This window comes from Anomaloglossus baeobatrachus, chromosome 4 (genome assembly GCF_048569485.1).
Source record: "Anomaloglossus baeobatrachus isolate aAnoBae1 chromosome 4, aAnoBae1.hap1, whole genome shotgun sequence".
NCBI lineage: Eukaryota > Metazoa > Chordata > Amphibia > Anura > Aromobatidae > Anomaloglossus > Anomaloglossus baeobatrachus.
Window position 1 is genome coordinate 267,924,406 of NC_134356.1, and position 23,998 is coordinate 267,948,403.

The following is a 23,998-nucleotide window of genomic DNA, read 5'->3' on the forward strand; positions in this document are numbered from 1 at the left end:
GCCCCCTCCTCCCCCCCCCGCGCGCCCTTCTCCGCCCCTCCTCCTCCCCTCCCCCCCGCGCGCCCTTCTCCGCCCCCTCCTCCTCCTCCCCCCGCGCGCCCTTCTCCGCCCCCCTCCTCCTCCTCCCCCCCGCGCGCGCCCTTCTCCGCCCCCTCCTCCTCCTCCTCCCCCCCGCGCGCCCTTCTCCGCCCCCTCCTCCTCCTCCTCCTCCCCCCCGCGCGCCCTTCTCCGCCCCCCTCCTCCTCCTCCTCCCCCCCGCGCGCCCTTCTCCTCCTCCTCCTCCCCCCCCGCGCGCCCTTCTCCGCCCCCTCCTCCCCCCCCGCGCGCCCTTCTCCGCCCCCTCCTCCCCCCCCGCGCGCCCTTCTCCGCCCCCTCCTCCCTCCCCCCCGCGCGCCCTTCTCCGCCCCCTCCTCCCCCCCGCGCGCCCTTCTCCGCCCCCTCCTCCTCCCCCCCCCGCGCGCCCTTCTCCGCCCCCTCCTCCTCCTCCTCCCCCCCGCGCGCCCTTCTCCGCCCCCCTCCTCCTCCTCCTCCCCCCCGCGCGCCCTTCTCCGCCCCCTCCTCCTCCTCCTCCCCCCCGCGCGCCCTTCTCCGCCCCCTCCTCCTCCTCCTCCCCCCCGCGCGCCCTTCTCCGCCCCCTCCTCCTCCTCCTCCCCCCCGCGCGCCCTTCTCCGCCCCCTCCTCCTCCTCCTCCCCCCCGCGCGCCCTTCTCCGCCCCCTCCTCCTCCTCCTCCCCCCGCGCGCCCTTCTCCGCCCCCTCCTCCTCCTCCTCCCCCCCGCGCGCCCTTCTCCGCCCCCTCCTCCTCCTCCTCCCCCCGCGCGCCCTTCTCCGCCCCCTCCTCCTCCTCCTCCCCCCCGCGCGCCCTTCTCCGCCCCCTCCTCCTCCTCCTCCCCCCGCGCGCCCTTCTCCGCCCCCTCCTCCTCCTCCTCCCCCCCGCGCGCCCTTCTCCGCCCCCTCCTCCTCCTCCTCCCCCCCGCGCGCCCTTCTCCGCCCCCTCCTCCTCCTCCTCCCCCCCGCGCGCCCTTCTCCGCCCCCTCCTCCTCCTCCTCCCCCCCGCGCGCCCTTCTCCGCCCCCTCCTCCTCCTCCTCCCCCCGCGCGCCTTCTCCGCCCCTCCTCCTCCTCCTCCCCCCGCGCGCCCCTTCTCCGCCCCCTCCTCCTCCTCCTCCCCCCCGCGCGCCCTTCTCCGCCCCCTCCTCCTCCTCCTCCCCCCCGCGCGCCCTTCTCCGCCCCCTCCTCCTCCTCCTCCCCCCCGCGCGCCCTTCTCCGCCCCCTCCTCCTCCTCCTCCCCCCCGCGCGCCCTTCTCCGCCCCCTCCTCCTCCTCCTCCCCCCCGCGCCCTTCTCCGCCCCCTCCTCCTCCTCCTCCCCCCCGCGCGCCCTTCTCCGCCCCCTCCTCCTCCTCCTCCCCCCCGCGCGCCCTTCTCCGCCCCCTCCTCCTCCTCCTCCCCCCCGCGCGCCCTTCTCCGCCCCCTCCTCCTCCTCCTCCCCCCCGCGCGCCCTTCTCCTCCCCCCTCCTCCTCCTCCTCCCCCCCGCGCGCCCTTCTCCTCCCCCTCCTCCTCCTCCTCCCCCCCGCGCGCCCTTCTCCTCCCCCCTCCCTCCTCCTCCTCCCCCCCCCGCGCGCCCTTCTCCTCCCCCTCCTCCTCCTCCTCCCCCCCGCGCGCCCTTCTCCGCCCCCTCCTCCTCCTCCTCCCCCCCCGCGCGCCCTTCTCCGCCCCCTCCTCCTCCTCCTCCCCCCCCGCGCGCCCTTCTCCGCCCCCTCCTCCTCCTCCTCCCCCCCGCGCGCCCTTCTCCGCCCCCTCCTCCTCCTCCTCCCCCCCGCGCGCCCTTCTCCGCCCCCTCCTCCTCCTCCTCCCCCCCGCGCGCCCTTCTCCGCCCCCTCCTCCTCCTCCTCCCCCCGCGCGCGCCCTTCTCCGCCCCTCCTCCTCCTCCTCCCCCCCCGCGCGCCCTTCTCCTCCCCCTCCTCCTCCTCCTCCCCCCCGCGCGCCCTTCTCCTCCCCCTCCTCCTCCTCCTCCCCCCCGCGCGCCCTTCTCCTCCCCCTCCTCCTCCTCCTCCCCCCCGCGCGCCCTTCTCCTCCCCCTCCTCCTCCTCCTCCCCCCCGCGCGCCCTTCTCCTCCCCCTCCTCCTCCTCCTCCCCCCCCGCGCGCCCTTCTCCTCCCCCCCCCCCTCCTCCCCCCCGCGCGCCCTTCTCCTCCCCCCCCCCTCCTCCCCCCCGCGCGCCCTTCTCCTCCCCCCCCTCCTCCCCCCCCGCGCGCCCTTCTCCTCCCCCCCCTCCTCCCCCCGCGCGCCCTTCTCCTCCCCCTCCTCCCCCCTCGCGCGCCCTTCTCCTCCCCCTCCCCCTCGCGCGCTCTTCCCCTCCCCCTACCCCCTCGCGCGCTCTTCCCCTCCCCCTACCCCCTCGCGCGCTCTTCCCCTCCCCCTACCCCCTCGCGCGCTCTTCCCTCCCCCTACCCCCTCGCGCGCTCTTCCCCTCCCCCTACCCCCTCGCGCGCTCTTCCCCTCCCCCTACCCCCCTCGCGCGCTCTTCCCCTCCCCCCTACCCCCTCGCGCTCTTCCCCTCCCCCTACCCCCCTCGCGCGCTCTTCCCCTCCCCCTACCCCCTCGCGCGCTCTTCCCCTCCCCCTACCCCCTCGCGCGCTCTTCCCCTCCCCCTACCCCCTCGCGCGCTCTTCTCCTCCCCCTACCCCCCTCGCGCGCCTCTTCTCCTCCCCCTACCCCCTCGCGCGCTCTTCTCCTCCCCCTACCCCCTCGCGCGCTCTTCTCCTCCCCCTACCCCCTCGCGCGCTCTTCTCCTCCCCCTACCCCCTCGCGCGCTCTTCTCCTCCCCCTACCCCCTCGCGCGCTCTTCTCCTCCCCCTACCCCCTCGCGCGCTCTTCTCCTCCCCCTACCCCCTCGCGCGCTCTTCTCCTCCCCCTACCCCCTCGCGCGCTCTTCTCCTCCCCTACCCCCTCGCGCGCTCTTCTCCTCCCCCTACCCCCTCGCGCGCTCTTCTCCTCCCCCTACCCCCTCGCGCGCTCTTCTCCTCCCCCTACCCCCTCGCGCGCTCTTCTCCTCCCCCTACCCCCTCGCGCGCTCTTCTCCTCCCCCTACCCCCTCGCGCGCTCTTCTCCTCCCCCTACCCCCTCGCGCGCTCTTCTCCTCCCCCTACCCCCTCGCGCGCTCTTCTCCTCCCCCCTACCCCCTCGCGCGCTCTTCTCCTCCCCCTACCCCCTCGCGCGCTCTTCTCCTCCCCCTACCCCCTCGCGCGCTCTTCTCCTCCCCCTACCCCCCTCGCGCGCTCTTCTCCTCCCCCTACCCCCTCGCGCTCTTTTCCTACCCCCTCGCTCTTTTCCTACCCCTTCGCTCTTTTCCTACCCCCTCGCTCTTTCCTACCCCCTCGCTCTTTTCCTACCCCCTCGCTCTTTTCCTACCCCCTCGCTCTTTTCCTACCCCCTCGCTCTTTTCCTACCCCCTCGCTCTTTTCCTACCCCCTCGCTCTTTTCCTACCCCCTCGCTCTTTTCCTACCCCCTCGCTCTTTTCCTACCCCCTCGCTCTTTTCCTACCCCCTCGCTCTTTTCCTACCCCCTCGCTCTTTTCCTACCCCCTCGCTCTTGTTCTCCCCCCCGCTCGCTCTGTTCTCCCCCCCCCCCCGCTCGCTCTCTTTTCCCTCGCTCTCTCCTGGCATGGTCAGTACAGAAATCTCTCCATCGTGGAGGGGTGAGAGGGAGTAATAAACATGGAGTCCCTACCGTGTCTGTGTATTTATTTCTAATAAAGTATTTTTCTCTGTGTGGTCTTTTTTTTTTTTTAAACCCTTTATTGGAGATTCTTAATGGCCAGGTCAACCTTGGCCTGACATTAAGAATCTCAGACTTTATACCAGCGGGTAAAACATAGCTGGTATTAACCCCTTATTACCCAGCGTGCCACCTGCCACCAGGGCCACTGGAAGAGTTGGATACAGCGCCAGAAGATGGCGCTTCTATGAAAGCGCCATTTTCTGGGGCGGCTGTGGACTGCAATTCGCAGCGGGGGGGCCCAGAAAGTTTGGGCACCCTTCACTGCGGATTCCAATCCCCAGCTGCCTAGTTGTACCTGGCTGGACTCCAAAATTCGGCGAAGCCCATGTCATTTTTTTTTTTAATTATTTCATGAAATTCATGAAATAAAAAAAAAAAAAAAAAAAAGGGCTTCTCTATATTTTTGGTTCCCAGCCGGGTACAACTAGGCAGCTGGGGGTTGGGGGCAGCCCGTAGCTGCCTGCTGTACCTGGCTAGCATACAAAAATATGGCGAAGCCCACGGCATTTTCTTAAAAACGTTTTCAGGGAAAAACCTTTATAAAAAAAAAAAATGCTTCCCTGCATTTCTATTGCCAGTGAAAGTAACACCAAGCAGCGGGGGCTAGCAGCCAGTAGCTGCTTTGGTTACCCTTAACAGAAAATGCAGCGGGAGCCCACAAACAATGTGATTTTTTTGTTTTTTTATTTTTAATGAATTTTTTTTTTTTTAAAAAAAAAAATCGGCATGGGCTTCGCCCATCGAGCACCAGAGCATTTTACTGCTCAATTCATCCCAAGTAATCAGATGACTCCAGTGTCGGCCGATTACTTGTTCTGTGTCCCCCTGCATCCATCGCAGCGTGTACGGGCTGTGAGGTCAGCGGAGTGGAGACAGTGACATGCTCTGCTCTGACACATAGTGTGCTGCATGTCACTATCTTTCTCCACTCTGGCACTTGTAGTGCAGGTGACCGGATGCTACATGTCACTAACTGTCTCCACTATGGGACTTGTTGTGCAGGTGAGAGTGTATACAGTTGGTACTATGCAGCAGAAATCACAGAGTGGGGCAGTTAGTGACATGTATCATCCGGTCACCTGCACAACAAGTCCCAGAGTGGATACAGTGACATGCAGCACACTATGTGTCAGAGCAGAGCATGTCACCAACTTGCTCTGCTCTGTGACCTGCGGTGCTGCATGTCACGTTTTTGCCGCGATTTGGTGCCTTTTTTGCTGCGTTTTTGCTCACTGCGTTTTTAATCAGTGCACAATGCCATTAAAGATTGTTGATGAAAAAGAAGGGAATTTTGTTTACTTACCGTAAATTCCTTTTCTTCTAGCTCCAATTGGGAGACCCAGACAATTGGGTGTATAGCTACTGCCTCCGGAGGCCACACAAAGCACTACACTTAAAAGTGTAAAGCCCCTCCCCTTCTGCCTATACACCCCCCGTGGGATCACGGGCTCCTCAGTTTTAGTGCAAGAGCAAGAAGGAGGAAAGCCAATAACTGGTTTAAAAACCAATTCGATCCGAAGAAACATCGGAGAACTGAAACCATTCAACATGAACAACATGTGTACCCGAAAAAACAAAAATCCCTAAGAAAACAGGGCGGGTGCTGGGTCTCCCAATTGGAGCTAGAAGAAAAGGAATTTACGGTAAGTAAACAAAATTCCCTTCTTTGTCGCTCCTAATTGGGAGACCCAGACAATTGGGACGTCCAAAAGCAGTCCCTGGGTGGGTAAAATAACACCTCGTGATAGGGCCGTAAAAACAGCCCTTTCCTACAGGTGGGCAACCGCCGCCTGAAGGACTTGTCTACCTAGGCTGGCGTCCGCCGAAGCGTAGGTATGCACCTGATAATGCTTGGTAAAAGTGTGCAGACTCGACCAGGTAGCCGCCTGGCACACCTGCTGAGCCGTAGCCTGGTGCCGTAATGCCCAGGATGCACCCACGGCTCTGGTAAAATGGGCCTTCAGCCCTGAGGGAACCGGAATCCCAGCAGAACGGTAGGCTTCAAGAATTGGTTCCTTGATCCACCGAGCCAGGGTGGATTTGGAAGCTTGCGACCCTTTACGCTGACCAGCGACAAGGACAAAGAGTGCATCCGAGCGGCGCAGAGGCGCCGTGCGGGAAATGTAGATTCTGAGTGCTCTCACCAGATCCAACAAATGCAAATCCTTTTCACATTGATGAACTGGATGAGGACACAAAGAAGGTAAGACTATATCCTGATTGAGATGAAAGGGGGATACCACCTTAGGGAGAAACTCCGGAATCGGGCGCAGAACCACCTTGTCCTGGTGAAACACCAGGAAGGGAGATTTGCATGACAGCGCTGCTAGCTCGGACACTCTCCGAAGAGACGTGACCGCTACTAGAAAGGCCACTTTCTGTGAAAGGCGAGAAAGGGAAACATCCCTCATAGGCTCGAAAGGCGGCTTCTGGAGAGCAATTAGAACCCTGTTCAGATCCCAGGGCTCTAACGGCCGCTTGTAAGGAGGGACGATATGACAAACCCCTTGCAGGAACGTGCGTACCTGAGGAAGTCGTGCTAGGCGTTTCTGAAAAAATACAGATAGCGCTGAGACTTGTCCTTTAAGGGAGCCTAGCGACAAACCTTTTTCCAAACCGGATTGCAGGAAGGAAAGAAGAGTAGGCAATGCAAATGGCCAGGGAGAAACTCCCTGAGCAGAGCACCAAGATAAGAATATCTTCCACGTCCTGTGGTAGATCTTGGCGGAGGATGGTTTTCTAGCCTGTCTCATGGTGGCAATGACCTCTTGAGATAATCCTGAAGACGCTAGGATCCAGGACTCAATGGCCACACAGTCAGGTTCAGGGCTGCAGAATTCCGATGGAAAAACGGCCCTTGGGACAACAAGTCTGGTCGGTCTGGTAGTGCCCACGGTTGGCCTACCGTGAGGTGCCACAGATCCGGGTACCACGACCTCCTCGGCCAGTCTGGAGCGACGAGGATGGCGCGGCGGCAGTCGGACCTGATCTTGCGCAGCACTCTGGGCAACAGTGCCAGAGGTGGGAACACACAAGGTAGCCGGAACTGCGACCAATCTTGAACTAAGGCGTCCGCCGCCAGAGCTCGGTGATCGTGAGACCGTGCCATGAAAGCCGGGACCTTGTTGTTGTGCCGGGACGCCATTAGGTCGACGTCCGGCATCCCCCAGCGGCGACAGATCTCCTGAAACACGTCCGGGTGAAGAGACCATTCCCCTGTGTCCATACCCTGGCGACTGAGGAAGTCTGCTTCCCAGTTTTCCACGCCTGGGATGTGAACTGCGGATATGGTGGATGCCATGTCTTCCACCCACGTCAGAATCCGCCGGACTTCCCGGAAGGCTTGCCGACTGCGTGTTCCTCCTTGGTGGTTGATGTATGCCACCGCTGTGGAGTTGTCCGACTGAATTCGGATCTGCTTGCCTTCCAGCCACTGCTGGAAGGCTTGTAGGGCAAGATACACTGCTCTGATTTCCAGAACATTGATCTGAAGGGTGGACTCTTGCTGAGTCCACGTACCTTGAGCCCTGTGGTGGAGAAAAACTGCTCCCCACCCCAAAAGACTCGCGTCTGTCGTAACCACCGCCCAGGATGGGGGTAGAAAGGACTTTCCTTTTGACAATGAGGTGGGAAGAAGCCACCACCGAAGAGATTCCTTGGCCGCCTGAGAAAGGGAGACGTTCCTGTCGAGGGACGTCGACTTCCCGTCCCATTGGCGGAGAATGTCCCATTGTAGTGGACGCAGATGAAACTGCGCGAAAGGGACTGCCTCCATTGTTGCTACCATCTTCCCTAGGAAGTGCATGAGGCGTCTCAAGGGGTGTGACTGGCCTTGAAGGAGAGATTGCACCCCTGTCTGTAGTGAACGCTGTTTGTCCAGCGGAAGCTTCACTATCGCTGAGAGAGTATGAAACTCCATGCCAAGGTATGTTAGCGATTGGGTCGGGGTCAGAATTGACTTTGAAAAGTTGATGATCCACCCGAAACTCTGGAGAGTCTCCAGCGCAACGTTCAGGCTGTGTTGGCATGCCTCTTGAGAGGGTGCCTTGACAAGTAGATCGTCCAAATACGGGATCACAGAGTGACCCTGAGAGTGCAGGACTGCTACTACTGCTGCCATGACCTTGGTGAAGACCCGTGGGGCTGTCGCCAGCCCGAAAGGCAGAGCTACGAACTGAAGGTGTTCGTCTCCTATAACGAAGCGTAGAAAACGCTGGTGCTCTGGAGCAATCGGCACGTGGAGATAAGCATCCTTGATGTCTATTGATGCTAGGAAATCTCCTTGAGACATTGAGGCGATGACGGAGCGGAGAGATTCCATCCGGAACCGCCTGGTTTTCACGTGCTTGTTGAGCAGTTTTAGATCCAGAACGGGACGGAAAGACCCGTCCTTTTTTGGCACCACAAACAAATTGGAGTAAAAACCGTGACCTTGTTCCAGAAGAGGAACGGGGGTCACCACTCCTTCCGCTTTTAGAGTGGACACCGCTAGCCGCAGAGCATCGGCTCGGTCGGGAGATGGAGAAGTTCTGAAGAATCGAGTTGGAGGACGAGAACTGAACTCTATCCTGTACCCGTGAGACAGAATGTCTCTCACCCAACGGTCTTTGACCTGTGGCAGCCAAATGTCGCCAAAGCGGGAGAGCCTGCCACCGACCGAGGATGCGGAGAGAGGAGGCCGAAAGTCATGAGGAAGCCGCCTTGGTAGCGGGTCTTCCGGCTGTCTTTTTTGGGCGTGACTGAGCCCGCCAAGAATCTGAGCTCCTCTGATCCTTTTGAGTCCTTTTGGACGAGGAGAATTGGGACCTGCCCGAGCCTCGAAAGGACCGAAACCCCGACTGTCCCCTCCTCTGTTGGGGTTTGTTTTGTCTGGGCTGAGGTAAGGATGAATCCTTACCCTTGGACTGTTTAATGATTTCATCCAAACGCTCACCAAACAGTCGGTCACCAGACAATGGCAAACTGGTTAAGCACTTTTTGGAAGCAGAATCTGCCTTCCATTCCCTTAACCACAAGGCTCTGCGTAAAACCACGGAGTTGGCGGACGCCACTGCCGTACGGCTCGTAGAGTCCAGGACAGCATTAATCGCGTAAGACGCAAATGCAGACATTTGAGAGGTTAAGGATGCCACCTGCGGAACAGATGTACGTGTGACCGTGTCAATCTGTGTAAGACCAGCTGAAATAGCTTGGAGTGCCCATACGGCTGCGAATGCTGGAGCAAACGACGCGCCGATAGCTTCATAGATGGATTTCAACCAGAGCTCCATCTGTCTGTCAGTGGCATCTTTAAGTGCAGCCCCATCTTCCACTGCAACTATGGATCTAGCCGCAAGCCTGGAGATTGGAGGATCCACCTTGGGACACTGGGTCCAGCCCTTGACCACGTCAGGGGGAAAGGGATAACGTGTATCCTTAAGCCGTTTGGAGAAACGCTTATCTGGATAAGCGTGGTGTTTCTGGACTGCCTCTCTAAAGTCAGAGTGGTCCAGAAAAGTACTTAATTTACGCTTGGGATACCTGAAATGGAATTTCTCCTGCTGTGAAGCTGACTCCTCTACTGGAGGAGCTGGGGGAGAAATATCCAACATTCTATTGATGGACGCTATAAGATCATTCACTATGGCGTCACCATCAGGAGTATCCAGATTGAGAGCGGTCTCAGGATCAGAATCCTGATCAGCTACCTCCGCCTCATCATACAGAGAGTCCTCCTGCTGGGACCCTGACCAGTGTGATGAAGTCGAGGGCCGCTCATAGCGAGCTCGCTTAGGCTGTCTGGGACTGTCGTCCGTGTCAGAGCCTTCACCCTGGGATGCATGGGACACCCCCGGAGCTGTTCCAACTGAGGGGGACCAGGGAGCAATGATTCAACAGTGCCCATGGTCTGAGTTACTGGTCTAGACTGCAAAGTTTCTAGAATTTTAGTCATAGTCACAGACAATCTATCAGCAAAAACTGCAAACTCCGTCCCCGTCACCTGGACAGTATTCACAGGTGGTTCTCCCTGGGTCACCTCTAGCAGAGGCCCCGGCCGAGCAAGTGCCACAGGGGCCGAGCACTGCACACAATGGGGGTCAGTGGAACCTGCCGGTAGAGTAGCCCCACATGCGGTACAAGCAGCATAGAAAGCCTGTGCCTTGGCACCCTTGCTTTTTGCGGATGACATGCTGTTGTCTCCTCTGAGCAATCTAGGAGGGTATATAGCCAAAAATCACCAGCGACCGTACAGTGCAATGTATAGCATGTAAGCATAAAAATACAAATGTACACTTCGGCACTAGTGGGGTCAGCACCAGAGGTGCCGCTTACCGCCCGCTCAAACGCGGGTGTGTGGTCGCCAGAATCCCGTGTCTGGGTCTCCCAGAACTTGTCTCCCCTCTCCAGCTCAGACTGCACACAGGAATGGCTGCCGGCGTTCTGTGAAGAGGGGCGGACCGTGGGCGTGCCTCAGACAAAGTGCGGGAAACTGGCGTCCCACTGTGCCCAGTGTGAGGGCTGGAGTATGTAAAGTAGACTCCAGCCCTCGGCGCTGACGTTCTGTACAGCATCCCGCCCTTCCCCTGACTGGCAGGCCTGGGGGCGGGAACGAAACGAAACTAGGCCGCAAAAGCCGGGGACTCGAGTAATAAGCGCGGCCGTCATATATGCACGGCCAGCGCGGAAGTCCCCGGCGCACCACAAGTCCCAGCCGCGCCGCAGCGTGAACTGACAGCAGCGGCCGGCGCGGCAGTTCCCAATACATTGACTCACTCAGCAGAGCTGTAGCTAGTAATGGCACAAGCGCGCAGCGCTGTTGTCCCCGGCGCACTAACACACCCAGCAATGCTGCAGTGTGTCTGCGCGCGGTCTGTACGGGGACACAGAGTACCTTGATGTAGCAGGGCCCTGTCCCTGACGATACTCAGCTCCATATCCAGCAGAATCCCCAGGGGCTGTGGATGGAGCACGGTCTCAGTGCCTGGAGACCGGTAAAATCCCACTTCACCCAGAGCCCTAAGGGGGATGGGGAAGGAAGCAGCATGTGGGCTCCAGCCTCCGTACCCGCAATGGGTACCTCAACCTTAACAAACACCGCCGACAAAAGTGGGGTGAGAAGGGAGCATGCTGGGGGCCCTAGTATGGGCCCTCTTTTCTTCCATCCGACATAGTCAGCAGCTGCTGCTGACTAAACAGTGGAGCTATGCGTGGATGTCTGACCTCCTTCGCACAAAGCATGAAAACTGAGGAGCCCGTGATCCCACGGGGGGTGTATAGGCAGAAGGGGAGGGGCTTTACACTTTTAAGTGTAGTGCTTTGTGTGGCCTCCGGAGGCAGTAGCTATACACCCAATTGTCTGGGTCTCCCAATTAGGAGCGCCAAAGAAAATAAAAAAGGTCTGATGTCATTTCCTTATTCAAAATGTTCATTGTATGCAGGAGAGCAGACAGCAGCTGCAGAACTACAAGGCTCAGCATCATCCATCCAGGACTGTATGCAGTTTTTTACCCAAAAAGAAAAAAAGAAGGGAATTTTGTTACTTACCGTAAATTCCTTTTCTTCTAGCTCCAATTGGGAGACCCAGACTATTGTTTTTTGACTATTGGGTGTATAGCTACTGCCTCCGGAGGCCACACAAAGCATTACACTAAAAAGTGTAAGGCCCCTCCCCTTCTGGCTATACACCCCCCGTGGGATCACGGCTGCTCAGTTTTAGTGCTAAAGCAAGAAGGAGGAAAGCCAATAACTGGTTTAAACAAATTCAATCCGAAGTAACATCGGAGAACTGAAACCGTTCAACATGAACAACATGTGTACCCGAAAAAACCAAAAATCCCGAAGGAAACAGGGCGGGTGCTGGGTCTCCCAATTGGAGCTAGAAGAAAAGGAATTTACGGTAAGTAACAAAATTCCCTTCTTCTTCGGCGCTCCATTGGGAGACCCAGACTATTGGGACGTCCAAAAGCAGTCCCTGGGTGGGTAAAGTAATACCGCAAGTTAGAGCTGCAAAACAGCCCTCTCCTACGAGGAGGCAACCGCCGCCTGCAGGACTCTTCTACCTAGGCTGGCGTCCGCCGAAGCGTAGGTATGCACCTGATAATGTTTGGTGAAAGTGTGCAGACTCGACCAGGTAGCTGCCTGGCACACCTGTTGAGCCGTAGCCTGGTGTCGTAATGCCCAGGACGCACCCACGGCTCTGGTAGAATGGGCCTTCAGCCCTGATGGAACCGGAAGCCCAGCAGAACGGTAGGCTTCAAGAATTGGTTCCTTGATCCATCGAGCCAGGGTGGATTTGGAAGCCTGCGATCCTTTGCGCTTACCAGCGACAAGGACAAAGAGTGCATCCGAGCGGCGCAGGGGCGCCGTGCGGGAAATGTAGATTCTGAGTGCTCTCACGAGATCCAACAAATGCAAATCCTTTTCATACCTATGAACTGGATGAGGACAAAAGGAAGGCAAGGAGATATCCTGATTGAGATGAAAAGAGGATACTACCTTAGGGAGAAACTCCTGAATCGGGCGCAGCACTACCTTTGTCCTGGTGAAAAACCAGGAAGGGAGCTTTGGATGACAACGCTGCCAGCTCGGATACCCTCCGAAGAGACGTGACCGCTACCAGAAAGGCCACTTTCTGTGAGAGCCGAGAAAGTGAAACATCTTTCAGAGGCTCGAAGGGCGGCTTCTGGAGAGTAACTAGTACCCTGTTCAGATCCCATGGATCTAACGGCCGTTTGTACGGAGGGACGATGTGACAAACCCCCTGCAGGAACGTGCGTACCTGAGGAAGTCGTGCTAGACGCTTTTGAAAAAATACCGATAGCGCTGAGACTTGCCCTTTAAGGGAGCCGAGCGATAAACCTTTTTCCAAACCAGATTGCAGGAAGGAAAGAAAAGTAGGCAATGCAAATGGCCAGGGGGATACTCCCTGTGCCGAGCACCAGGATAAGAAAATCTTCCACGTTCTGTGGTAGATCTTAGCAGACGTGGGCTTCCTAGCCTGTCTCATGGTGGCCACTACCCCTTGAGATAATCCTGAAGATGCTAGTAACCAGGACTCAATAGCCACACAGTCAGGTTCAGGGCCGCAGAATTCAGATGGAAAAACGGCCCTTGTGACAGTAAGTCTGGCCGGTCTGGTAGCGCCCACGGTTGGTCGACCGTGAGATGCCACAGATCCGGATACCACGACCTTCTCGGCCAGTCTGGGGCGACGAGTAGGGCGCGGCGGCAATCGGACCTGATCTTGCGTAGCACTCTGGGCAAGAGTGCCAGAGGGGGAAACACATAGGGCAGTTGGAACTGCGACCAATCTTGCACTAAGGCGTCTGCCGCCAGAGCTCTGTGATCGCGAGACCGTGCCATGAAAGTTGGGACCTTGTTGTTGTGCCGGGACGCCATTAGATCGACGTCCGGCCTTCCCCAGCGGCGACAGATTTCCTGAAACACGTCCGGGTTTTTGAAGGGACCATTCCCCTGCGTCCATACCCTGGCGACTGAGGAAGTCCGCTTCCCAGTTTTCTACGCCGGGGATGTGAACTGCGGATATGGTGGAGGCCGTGGCTTCCACCCACATCAGGATCCGGCGGACTTCTTGGAAGGCTTGCCGACTGCGTGTCCAGCCTTGGTGGTTGATGTATGCCACCGCTGTGGAGTTGTCCGACTGAATTCGGATCTGCTTTCCTTTCAGCCACTGTTGAAAGGCTTGTAGGGCAAGATACACTGCCCTGATTTCCAGAACATTGATCTGAAGGGAGGTCTCCTGCTGAGTCCACGTCCCCTGAGCCCTGTGGTGGAGAAAAACTGCTCCCCACCCTGACAGACTCGCGTCTGTCATAACCACCGCCCAGGATGGGGGTAGGAAGGACCTTCCTTGTGATAATGAGGTGGGAAGAAGCCACCATTGAAGAGAGTCCTTGGCCGTCTGGGAAAGGGAGACTTTCCTGTCCAAGGACGTCGACTTCCCTTCCCATTGGCGGAGAATGTCCCATTGAAGTGGGCGCAGATGAAACTGCGCAAACTGGACTGCCTCCATTGCTGCCACCATCTTCCCTAGGAAGTGCATGAGGCGTCTTAAGGGGTGCGACTGGCCTTGAAGGAGAGAATGCACCCCTGTCTGTAGTGAACGCTGCTTGTCCATCGGAAGCTTCACTGTCGCTGAGAGGGTATGAAACTCCATGCCAAGATATGTTAGTGATTGGGTCGGTGACAGACTTGACTTTGAAAAGTTGATGATCCACCCGAAAGTCTGGAGAGTCTCCAGCGCAACGTTCAGGCTGTGTTGGCATGCCTCTTGAGAGGGTGCCTTGACAAGTAGATCGTCCAAGTAAGGGATCACCGAGTGTCCCTGAGAGTGCAAGACTGCTACCACTGCTGCCATGACCTTGGTGAAAACCCGTGGGGCTGTCGCCAGACCAAACGGCAGGGCTATGAACTGAAAATGTTCGTTTCCTATAACGAAGCGTAGAAAACGCTGGTGCTCTGGAGCAATCGGCACGTGGAGATAAGCATCTTTGATGTCTATTGATGCTAGGAAATCTCCCTGAGACATCGAGGCAATGACGGAGCGGAGGGATTCCATCCGGAACCGCCTGGTCTTCACGTGCTTGTTGAGCAGTTTTAGGTCCAGAACAGGACGGAAAGAGCCGTCCTTTTTTGGCACCACAAATAGATTGGAGTAAAAACCCTGACCTCTTTCCTGAAGAGGAACGGGGATCACCACTCCCTCTGCCCTTAGCGAGCACACCGCTTGCAGAAGAGCATCGGCTCGGTCGGGATGTGGGGAAGTTCTGAAGAACCGAGACGGAGGACGAGAACTGAACTCTATCCGGTACCCGTGAGACAAAATGTCTGTTACCCACCGGTCTTTGACCTGTGGCAGCCAAATGCCGCAAAAGCGGGAGAGCCTGCCACCGACCGAGGATGCGGAGGGAGGAGGCCGGAAGTCATGAGGTAGCCGGCTTGGAAGCGGTTCCTCCGGCTGCTTTCTTTGGACGTGAGTGAGTCCGCCAGGAGTCTGAGCTCCTCTGCTCCTTCTGAGTCCTTTTGGACGAGGAGAATTGAGTCCTGCCCGAACCTCGAAAGAACCGAAACCTCGACTTTCCCTTCCACTGCTGAGGTTTGCTTGATCTGGGCTGGGGTAAGGACGAGTCCTTACCCTTGGACTGTTTAATGATTTCCGCCAATTGCTCACCAAACAGCCTGTCTTGAGATAATGGCAAACTGGTTAAGCATTTTTTGGAAGCAGAATCTGCTTTCCATTCTTTTAACCATAAGGCTCTGCGTAAAACCACCGAGTTGGCGGACGCCATTGACGTCCGGCTGGTAGAGTCCAAGACCGCGTTGATAGCGTAAGTTGCAAACGCAGACATTTGCGAGGTCAAGGACGCCACTTGCGGCACTGATGGACGTATAATCGAGTCCACCTGCGCCAGACCAGCTGAAATAGCTTGGAGTGCCCACACGGCTGCGAATGCTGGAGCAAACGACGCGCCGATAGCTTCATAGACAGATTTCAACCAAAGGTCCATCTGTCTGTCATTGGCATCTTTAAGTGAAGCCCCATCTTCCACTGCAACTATGGATCTAGCCGCAAGCCTGGAGATTGGGGGGTCCACCTTTGGACACTGGGTCCAGCGTTTGACCACGTCAGGGGGAAAGGGATAACGGGAATCCTTAAGACGTTTGGAGAAACGCTTGTCTGGAGAAGCATGGTGTTTCTGGACTGCTTCTCTGAAGTCCGCGTGGTCCAGAAAAAAGCTCAATTTACGTTTGGGATACCTAAAATGGAATTTCTCCTGCTGTGCTGCTGCCTCCTCCGCTGGAGGAGAGATATCCAGCAGTCTATTGATGGCGGCTATAAGATCATTCACCATAGCGTCACCATCAGGGGTATCCAGGTTGAGAGCGGTCTCGGGATTAGATTCCTGATCACCTATTTCTGTGTCGTCATACAGAGAATCCTCTCGCTGAGACCCTGACCAGCGTGATGACGCCGAGTGTCTCTCCCAGCGAGCTCGCTTAGGCTGCCTGGGACTGTCGTCCGAGTCAGAGCCTTCAGCCTGTGATGCCTGGGACCCCCTTGGAGCACGGATTAGCTCCAAATGAGGGGGACCTGAATCAGCAGTGCCCATGGTCTGAGTGACCGGCCTGGACTGCAAGGTGTCTAGAATCTTTGTCATAGTCACAGACATCTTATCAGCAAAAACTGCAAACTCTGTCCCCGTCACCGGGGCAGGGTACACAGGCGTCTCTGCCTGGGCCACTACTAGCATAGACTCCGGCTGACGAAGTGGCACAGGGACCGAACATTGCACACAATGGGGGTCAGTGGAACCTGCCGGTAGATCAGCCCCACATGCGGTACAGGCAGCATATGAAGCCCGTGCCTTGGCACCCTTGCTTTTTGCGGATGACATGCTGTTGTCTCCTCAGAGCAATATAGGGGTATAAGCCAAGAAACGACCGTACAGTGCAATATATATATATATATATGTACAAACAAAAGTACACAAAACAACACTGTGGCACTAGTGGGGTCAGCACTTATGTGCTGCTTACCGCCCGCTTAATCGCGGGTGTGTGGTCGCCAGAATCCCCTGTCTGGGTCTCCCAGGGCTATGTCCGTTCTCCAGCTCAGACTGCGTGCAGGAATGGCTGCCGGCGTCCTGTGAAGAGGGGCGGGCCCGTGGGCGTGTGCAGACAACGAGCGGGAAACTGGCGTCTTACTGTGCCCAGTGAGAGGGCTGGAGTATGTAAATAAGACTCCAGCCCTCGGCGCTGCTATTGTACAGTGTCTCTCCCCTGCCCTGACTGACAGGGCTGGGGGCGGGAACGAACGTAACTAGGCCGCAGAAGCCGGGGACTAGATTTATCAGCGCTGCCGTCGGAAAAGCACGGTCGGCGCGAAGTCCCCGGCGCACTACAAGTCACAGCCGCGCCGCTGTCTCCATGGCGGCCGGCGCGGTAGTTCCCCCCATAAACTCACTCAGCAAAGCTGCAGTGAGTAAACTCAGGCGCACAGCGCTACTGTCCCCGGCGCACTAGAACGCCCAGCAACGCTGGAGTGTGTCTGTGCCTGTCTGCACGGGGACACAGAGTACCTGAATGTTGCAGGGCCTTGTCCCTGATGGTACCCAGCTCCGTATCCAGCAGGATCTCCGGGTCTGTGGATGGAGCCCGGCCTCAGAGTCTGGAGGCCGGTAAGATCCCACTTCACCAGAGCCCCGAGGGGGGATGGGGAAGGAAAACAGCATGTGGGCTCCAGCCTCCGTACCCGCAATGGGTACCTCAACCTTACAAACACCCAAAAGTGTGGTGAGAAGGGAGCATGCTGGGGGCCCCTTAGTATGGGCCCTCTTTTCTTCCATCCGATATAGTCAGCAGCTACTGCTGACTAAACAGTGGAGCTATGCGTGGATGTCTGACCTCCTTCGCACAAAGCTTGAAAACTGAGCAGCCGTGATCCCACGGGGGGTGTATAGCCAGAAGGGGAGGGGCCTTACACTTTTTAGTGTAATGCTTTGTGTGGCCTCCGGAGGCAGTAGCTATACACCCAATAGTCAAAAAACAATAGTCTGGGTCTCCCAATGGAGCGCCGAAGAAAAAATGACGTGGGCTTCGCCATATTTTTGTATGCTAGCCGGGTACAGCAGGCAGGTACGGGCTGCCCCCAACCCCCAGCTGCCTAGTTGTACCCGGCTGGGAACCAAAAATATAGAGAAGCCCTTTTTTTTTTTTAATTATTTCATGAATTTCATGAAATAATTTAAAAAAAAAAAAAAAAAATGACGTGAGCTTCGCCTAATTTTGGTGTCCAGCCGGGTACAACTAGGCAGCTGGGGATTGGAATCCACAGTGAAGGGTGCCCAAGCTTTCTGGGCACCCCCACTGCGAATTGCAGTCCGCAGCCACCCCAGAAAATGGCGCTTTCATAGAAGCGCCATCTTCTGGCGCTGTATCCAACTCTTCCAGCTGCCCTGATGCCGGGTGGCTAGCCGGGTAATAATGGAGTTAGGACTAGCTGTATATTATCAGCTAGCCCTAAGCCCGAAATTCATGGTGTCACGCCAATATTAGACATGGCCACCATGAATTTCTAGTAATGATAAAAAAAAACAAAAAAACACAACACACAGAAAAATATTTTTATTAGAAATAAAACACAACACAATTAGTGACTCCATCTTTATTGAAATAAACCCCCCTCCGCAGTAATCCTGGGTTAGGGTCCCGCGCCGTCCAATCCGGATCCAATATCATCTGATCGGTTTGCTGGAAGGCAAAGCGATCAGATGATGTGTCAGGATCAAGTGCCTGAATCACATAACACATCGGCTGATTGTATAAAAGCCGATTATACAATCAGCTGATGCATCAGTAGAAAAAAAAAAAATAATACTCACTTATGTGCTGTGCTGATTACCGGCAGCTCCAGGAGCGATCGATTGGACAGGAGTCTGATCCCGTCCGATCGCTGCAGCAGCTGCCGGTAATCAGCTGATGAAGTCCCCTGACGGCAGGATCAGCTGATAGCCGGCCGGGCGCGAAAAAGCCGGCAAGACTACGATCAGCTGATGCGTCAGGTGACTGCATCAGGTGATCCACGGCCAGGTCCTGCAAGCTTCGTGCATGCACCGGGGAGACTGCACACAGCCGAAGCGGCGGTACCGGGAGGAGGTGGGAGCGGGCATGGCACCGGGACCCTGCAGACAGATGAGTATGACATACACACACACACACACACTCACACACTGTATATATACACACACACACACACACACACACACACACACACACACTGTATATACACACACTGTATATACACACACACACACACTGTATATACGCGCACACACACTGTATATACGCGCACACACACTTTCTTCCCCTGGCTGTGCAGAGCTGCTGCTGTCTCTGTATGATTGATCTCAGTGCACCTCCACTGGGAAGAGGCAGGGAGGAGGGTTTGGGTGGGAGCAGAGTGGGTGTATTAGACACAATGGGTGTGTTAGATAAGCCAGACACCGCCCTAGAGCCACAAAGAATTCTGGGACTTGTAGGAACTGAACACAGGAAGTCAGAGGAGAGATTAACCCCATCAGAGCTGGAGCCAGCAATGAGCATGTGGTGCTAGTGCACAATGAAAGGTAATTTTGCTGAAAAAACATAATATAGATGTGTTGAGGGGCACATATTAGCAAGATTTATCAGAAAAAAAAAATCAGTTTTGGTAACTGGACAACTTCTTTAAATATTCGCATTCTGTCTATATGCAAAACTGATAGCATATGGATAGCACAAGGACCAACGCAAGGCAATGACAGTTCACATGAATGAATGTATATCATTGCATTCACGCTGGTAGTTTACTACTCTGTACTTCCTAATCGTTTTAATTACGCTGTAATAAAAATTAAAAATCGCCCCATCTACTGGGTTCTTGGTCAGTCTGTGACAGACATTATCTAAGTGGCAGTCGGGAGCTGAATCCTGGAACAATAATGAGACTAGGTTTGTTTCTGACTACCTCCTACTCCCTATAGGCACTGTGGCTTAGCAATGGTCACAGATCATACCTATGTCCTAATAGAGCAGTTTATAGCTGACACAATGTGGCTAACCACGCTATTGTGTCTGGCAAAACAGCTGGAAAGGGTTTGCCTAATCGAAGAAGAACAGCTACATCAGAGGAACATCTAAACCCATTTTATCTTTCACACAAACAGAAGCACAAAATGTAATAAGCAGGGAGGAGAATGTGCAGAATCTGAACAAAACCTTATAACGTCAACATTAAGTACTGAGACAAGTGAGCACCGGAGTAATTACTGGAAACCAATGTGAACCCATTTTACTGAATCAGAGCACTAGCAGACACAAACAGAAAAGGGCCCCTGTGCAAGAATTATATATAGGGCCTTTGCAGCCCAATAGCTCACACCATGATGCACAACTGCATTGGAGTTAGAAATGGGCCCCTATCCGACTGCACGGGTTGCACCAATGATATGTCAGCCACTGAATCAGGGTATTAAATTATCACATGTAAAATTATGAGAAAGTGTGTATATATAATTTTTAAAAAAAAAAAAAAAAAACCCAACAAAATAAATAGGCTAACAGTCTTACCCTGATTGGCTATAACTTCACTCATCCCACTTCCAGTGACTGTTTGCAGAAAGGCAAAATAGCTCCTACGCAGCATTTGCTTATCAAGTGCAGCAGACTGGTCGTTCTCTTCAGACGGGCGGACGAGCACCTCAAATATGGCATGAAGTAGTGGCATAAAGACTTGCTGAAGAAAAGGTGACACTTGTGCCTACAGACAAAAGGTGGAAACAGCAAAATATGAAAACTAAAGTGCTGCAGTATTAAGATTTTGTGCCATCAAGAACACCTTACTGGTCAATCTCAAAGACGCTCCCCCTCCTACCAACACCAATATGAAGTAGTGGTGGTGAGGGAATATCTTCTTGAAAACCATATAATACCCATTTTTGGTCAACTAAATTAAGTGGGTAATTGTTCCTCCCTCCAACATTATTTAATTTCTTTGATATCTTTGCCTGCCTTCATTGGATATTTTGCCATCAAGTAATTTGTACTAGCCGACATTGCCAAACTAGATTTACAAATAGGTTACAATGTATACAGACAGGCGTTTCTACCATCAAAACCGCTGGATGTATATAATGTGCTTAACACTGACATTTGTAGGGAAGTCCATTTCTATATACGGTACTTACCTTGAACTTAGCAGTAATTTGGTTTATTAAAGGAATGAATTCTTGCAGATCCTTCGCTTCACAGTCTTTTAGCATATGCTCTGAGGCTGTAGGGATGAAAGGAAGCACTTCTTCCTCCAAGCAGATGATCATACGGTGCAGGAAGGTGCGAACGCCTCCTCTGAGAATTTCCTTTTGAACAGGACAACTCAGAGCGGGCAGAAAACTTTGTAAACAGTCCAAATAGACTCCAGAGCAGCCGCACTGCTTTACTGTCTGCTTATTGCTGAATGCTTTACTGGTACGACTACAGGGAATAGAAGAGAGAATGCATCAATCCCATCACAAAAACTGCACTGCAAAACCACACTAACAGGTCAACAGTCAAAGGAAATAATGTAAGTACATGCAAGCTATGGTGACAAGGGTAATGAATGTGAAACCCCTGCTAGTGATCCTACCTGGCAAATCCTACTGCGTGATTAAGGCAGTCTGCCAGAACCGTCTGCCTCTCCTCATCTTGCTCCACGACCAGTTTCTCCAGAAGAATCTTAAACTTCTCCATTAATGGATTAAGGAGATTCCTCATAAGAATACTTTTGCGCTCAGCAGGATAATCACTATTCACTATTAGCACACCTGCCGTCTCGTAGATAAAGAGCTGATCATCGCTGCTGAGCAGCATCTGGAAACCATTCTCCTTAAAAAGAAAATGAAAAGTCATAAAGTCATTTTCTGATGGTGCACCTTTAATACATCCCTTCTGAGAAGTCTCAGTAAAAGAAAGATGATTTTATCAAATGTTTTTTTTGTGCAAAATGTATTTTGTTTGGGGGGGGGGGTCATTTTATTTTTCTTTTCTTTTTTACATGGCACAAACTGTTAATTACTCTTGCAAATATTCCTACTGGCTGCTGAGACTTGGACTAAAATGTCCTGTTTCAGGAGATATGTAGCATACTGTAGAAAAATTAACCCTTTAAAAACAGAATTTATTGTAAGATATTAAAAAATACCCACACCAAGGTGTACAAGCTAAATAGACCTAAATAAGGAATGAGTAATAGGACCATTGGGGTGCACAGAAAAGTGAGTAGCTTGCCCTATACAGGCACTCCCTCCTGTGCCCTGTTAGCGGAGGTCGGCACTAATTTACAATGTGGCGCCCACACTCCCTGTGGACTGCCCCTACCATCACCCTACACATCCCTGCTGGGAAAAGTGCAAATGCAAATAAAGTACACAGTGCAGAAGGTGCTATCTAAAGAACTGGCAGGTACAGGGTAAATAAAGTATGAAATGATGTACAGGGAGTGTGTGTTTGAACACACACACACACACACACACACACACACACACACACACACACACACACACACACACACACACGGAGTAATTACACAGGTTTCTGCAGTCATAGAAGCCAGTGGAATAATTCCTGTGCTGATGTATGTATGGTGTGATTCTGTTATATTGAATGTAAGTTATTGCGCTGTAATACCACTGAAGACCAGCAGGTGGCGGTATAAGGGTTGGCAAGGGACTGTATTGGAGGATGTCTGATCAACATCCTTTAGTCTGGTCACTAGACTGGGAACGGGTCCGGAGGGCAAGGAACCAGGTAGGAGCACCATGACATCCCAAACTGCCCAACACCGAAGAACAGCTATACCACCGCTCGGCACTTACGTCCAGACCCAAAAGTGCCTTCTGGCCTTACTACCAGGGGGACATACACTGCATCTAGAGCTATTTAGGTGTGACCCATAGCTACACTGGTCAGATCCCAAACCCTCTTTTTGATTAAAGTGGCTAATGAACATGTGCAAAGGTCACTGAGAAGGGAAGGGGAGCAGGGTCAGGCATGAAATCGTCTTTTTAATGGACAACTTAACAGCTGTGTAGAGATATGTTGATAAGAAAATGCCTGTAAACCCTTCCTAAAACAGCTGGAAATAGGAGTCTAGTGGCTAGCATGGACATTTCAAGATTGCACATAATTTAAAAAAAAAAAAAAAAAAAAGCCACAAACAAAAACACCCAAAAAACCCGCAAGGAGACCCTGATTCCAGCAGTGTCACTTAGCTTACTGAGTGCAGCAATTGTTACTTGTGACACAATTGGAGTTTTTAGATATAGAGGAGCTCAGAAAGCAGACACCGGCCAGCAGCAGCATCTCTGTATGCCCATTGTATATTTACCGCATGCTGCTTAGCACTCTTGGGGGTGTGGTCGGACCAGGAGGCAAATGGGCAGCTAGTTCGGCAATGATAATCTCCAGCTAATGAAATGCTCATTGTATTGAATCAACAACACAGCCTAAAGGCTCTTTCAGATGGACTGGTTGCGGCTCTACCGACCAGAGTATAACAGCTTCATATGAGGCTGTCACACTCGGTACAGGACACCTGAGGGCAGTCCGTGCATTCTGGTCTGAGCACGGACATTTGAAAGCCATAAAGCTGGCGTCACAAGGGCATTTACTCTCTCATGCAAAAGAATTGGCCCGATTATGCAAATGACACTCTGCTTACACTCTGATCAGAGTTTGACTTGTGTCATTTACGGTGATCTGATTCTCACAAGCGAGAAGCGGAGCATGAGTGCACCGGCGTATAATCGGACTGCGGATGACATGTGAGTGCAGTACGATGATTTACACTCCCCCATAGACTTGTACGGGTGCATGTCATCAAATTATCAGATGCACTCGCAGCCTGTTGCGATTTAGCTCATCCTAAATCAGCATGGGAAAAAAAAAAATGAATACAAATATCACTGATCTGTAGTAAACACTGGTTTGAATGCTGATAAAACATCAGAATCCATTTGGCCATGTTATAAGCTTGTGTGAATGAGCCCTAATGAGTGACATCTCTAAAATTGGTGCATCAGCCCCATAACCATGCTGTCCTCAGTGCATAGTAAAAATCCTGCTGACAGATTACCTTTAACATTTACTGAGGCTATGAGTTACACATTGGTGCATAAAGCCAAGCACAAAGTAACCTTCTTCCCTGTATGCTGGCGCAAGCTCAGAAGCAGAAATAACGTCATAGAAGGACAACAAATTATGGTTTTTAAACCAAGAGGAATGCGATCAGTGGATCTTCTGCACTGCTGATGTGGCTTTATTATCAACGTTTCGAAGTCAATTGATTTAATTGTAATAAACCACACACCTTAAGGCTATGTGCGCACGTTGCCGAATTTCATGCTTTTACTCTGCGTTCTGAACCGCAGCGTAAAAACATGCGTCCTGCGTCCCCAGCAAAATCTATGTAGATTGTTCAAATTCCATCCGCACGTTGCTTTTTAGTACGCAGCATTTTGCATGCTGTCAAAACGCTGCGTTCTAAAAAGTAACGTGTCAATTGTTTTGTGCGTTCTGGATGCTTTCTCCACTCTATGGGAGAGGCAGCATCCAGAACACATGAATTCTGCAGGAATTCTGCAGACACAAAACTTTCAGAACGCAGCTCTTCAGCTGCGTTCTGATTCATACAAGCAGTGACTTT

The 23,998-nt window shown here is 54.0% G+C and overlaps 1 protein-coding gene across 2 annotated transcripts in view; it reads right to left on the bottom strand.

The window, feature by feature from the left end:
* XPOT (exportin for tRNA) overlaps positions 1 to 23,998 on the bottom strand; it is a 136,151-nt gene that overhangs the window by 24,351 nt on the left and 87,802 nt on the right. For both annotated transcript variants that reach the window (XM_075344826.1, XM_075344825.1), the window contains exons 17-19: positions 20,942 to 21,180; positions 20,502 to 20,787; positions 19,885 to 20,074 (exon numbers count right to left, since the gene is read on the bottom strand). In XM_075344826.1, coding sequence (XP_075200941.1) covers positions 19,885 to 20,074; positions 20,502 to 20,787; positions 20,942 to 21,180 — 715 coding nt within the window. The remainder of the gene's footprint in view (positions 1 to 19,884; positions 20,075 to 20,501; positions 20,788 to 20,941; positions 21,181 to 23,998) is intronic.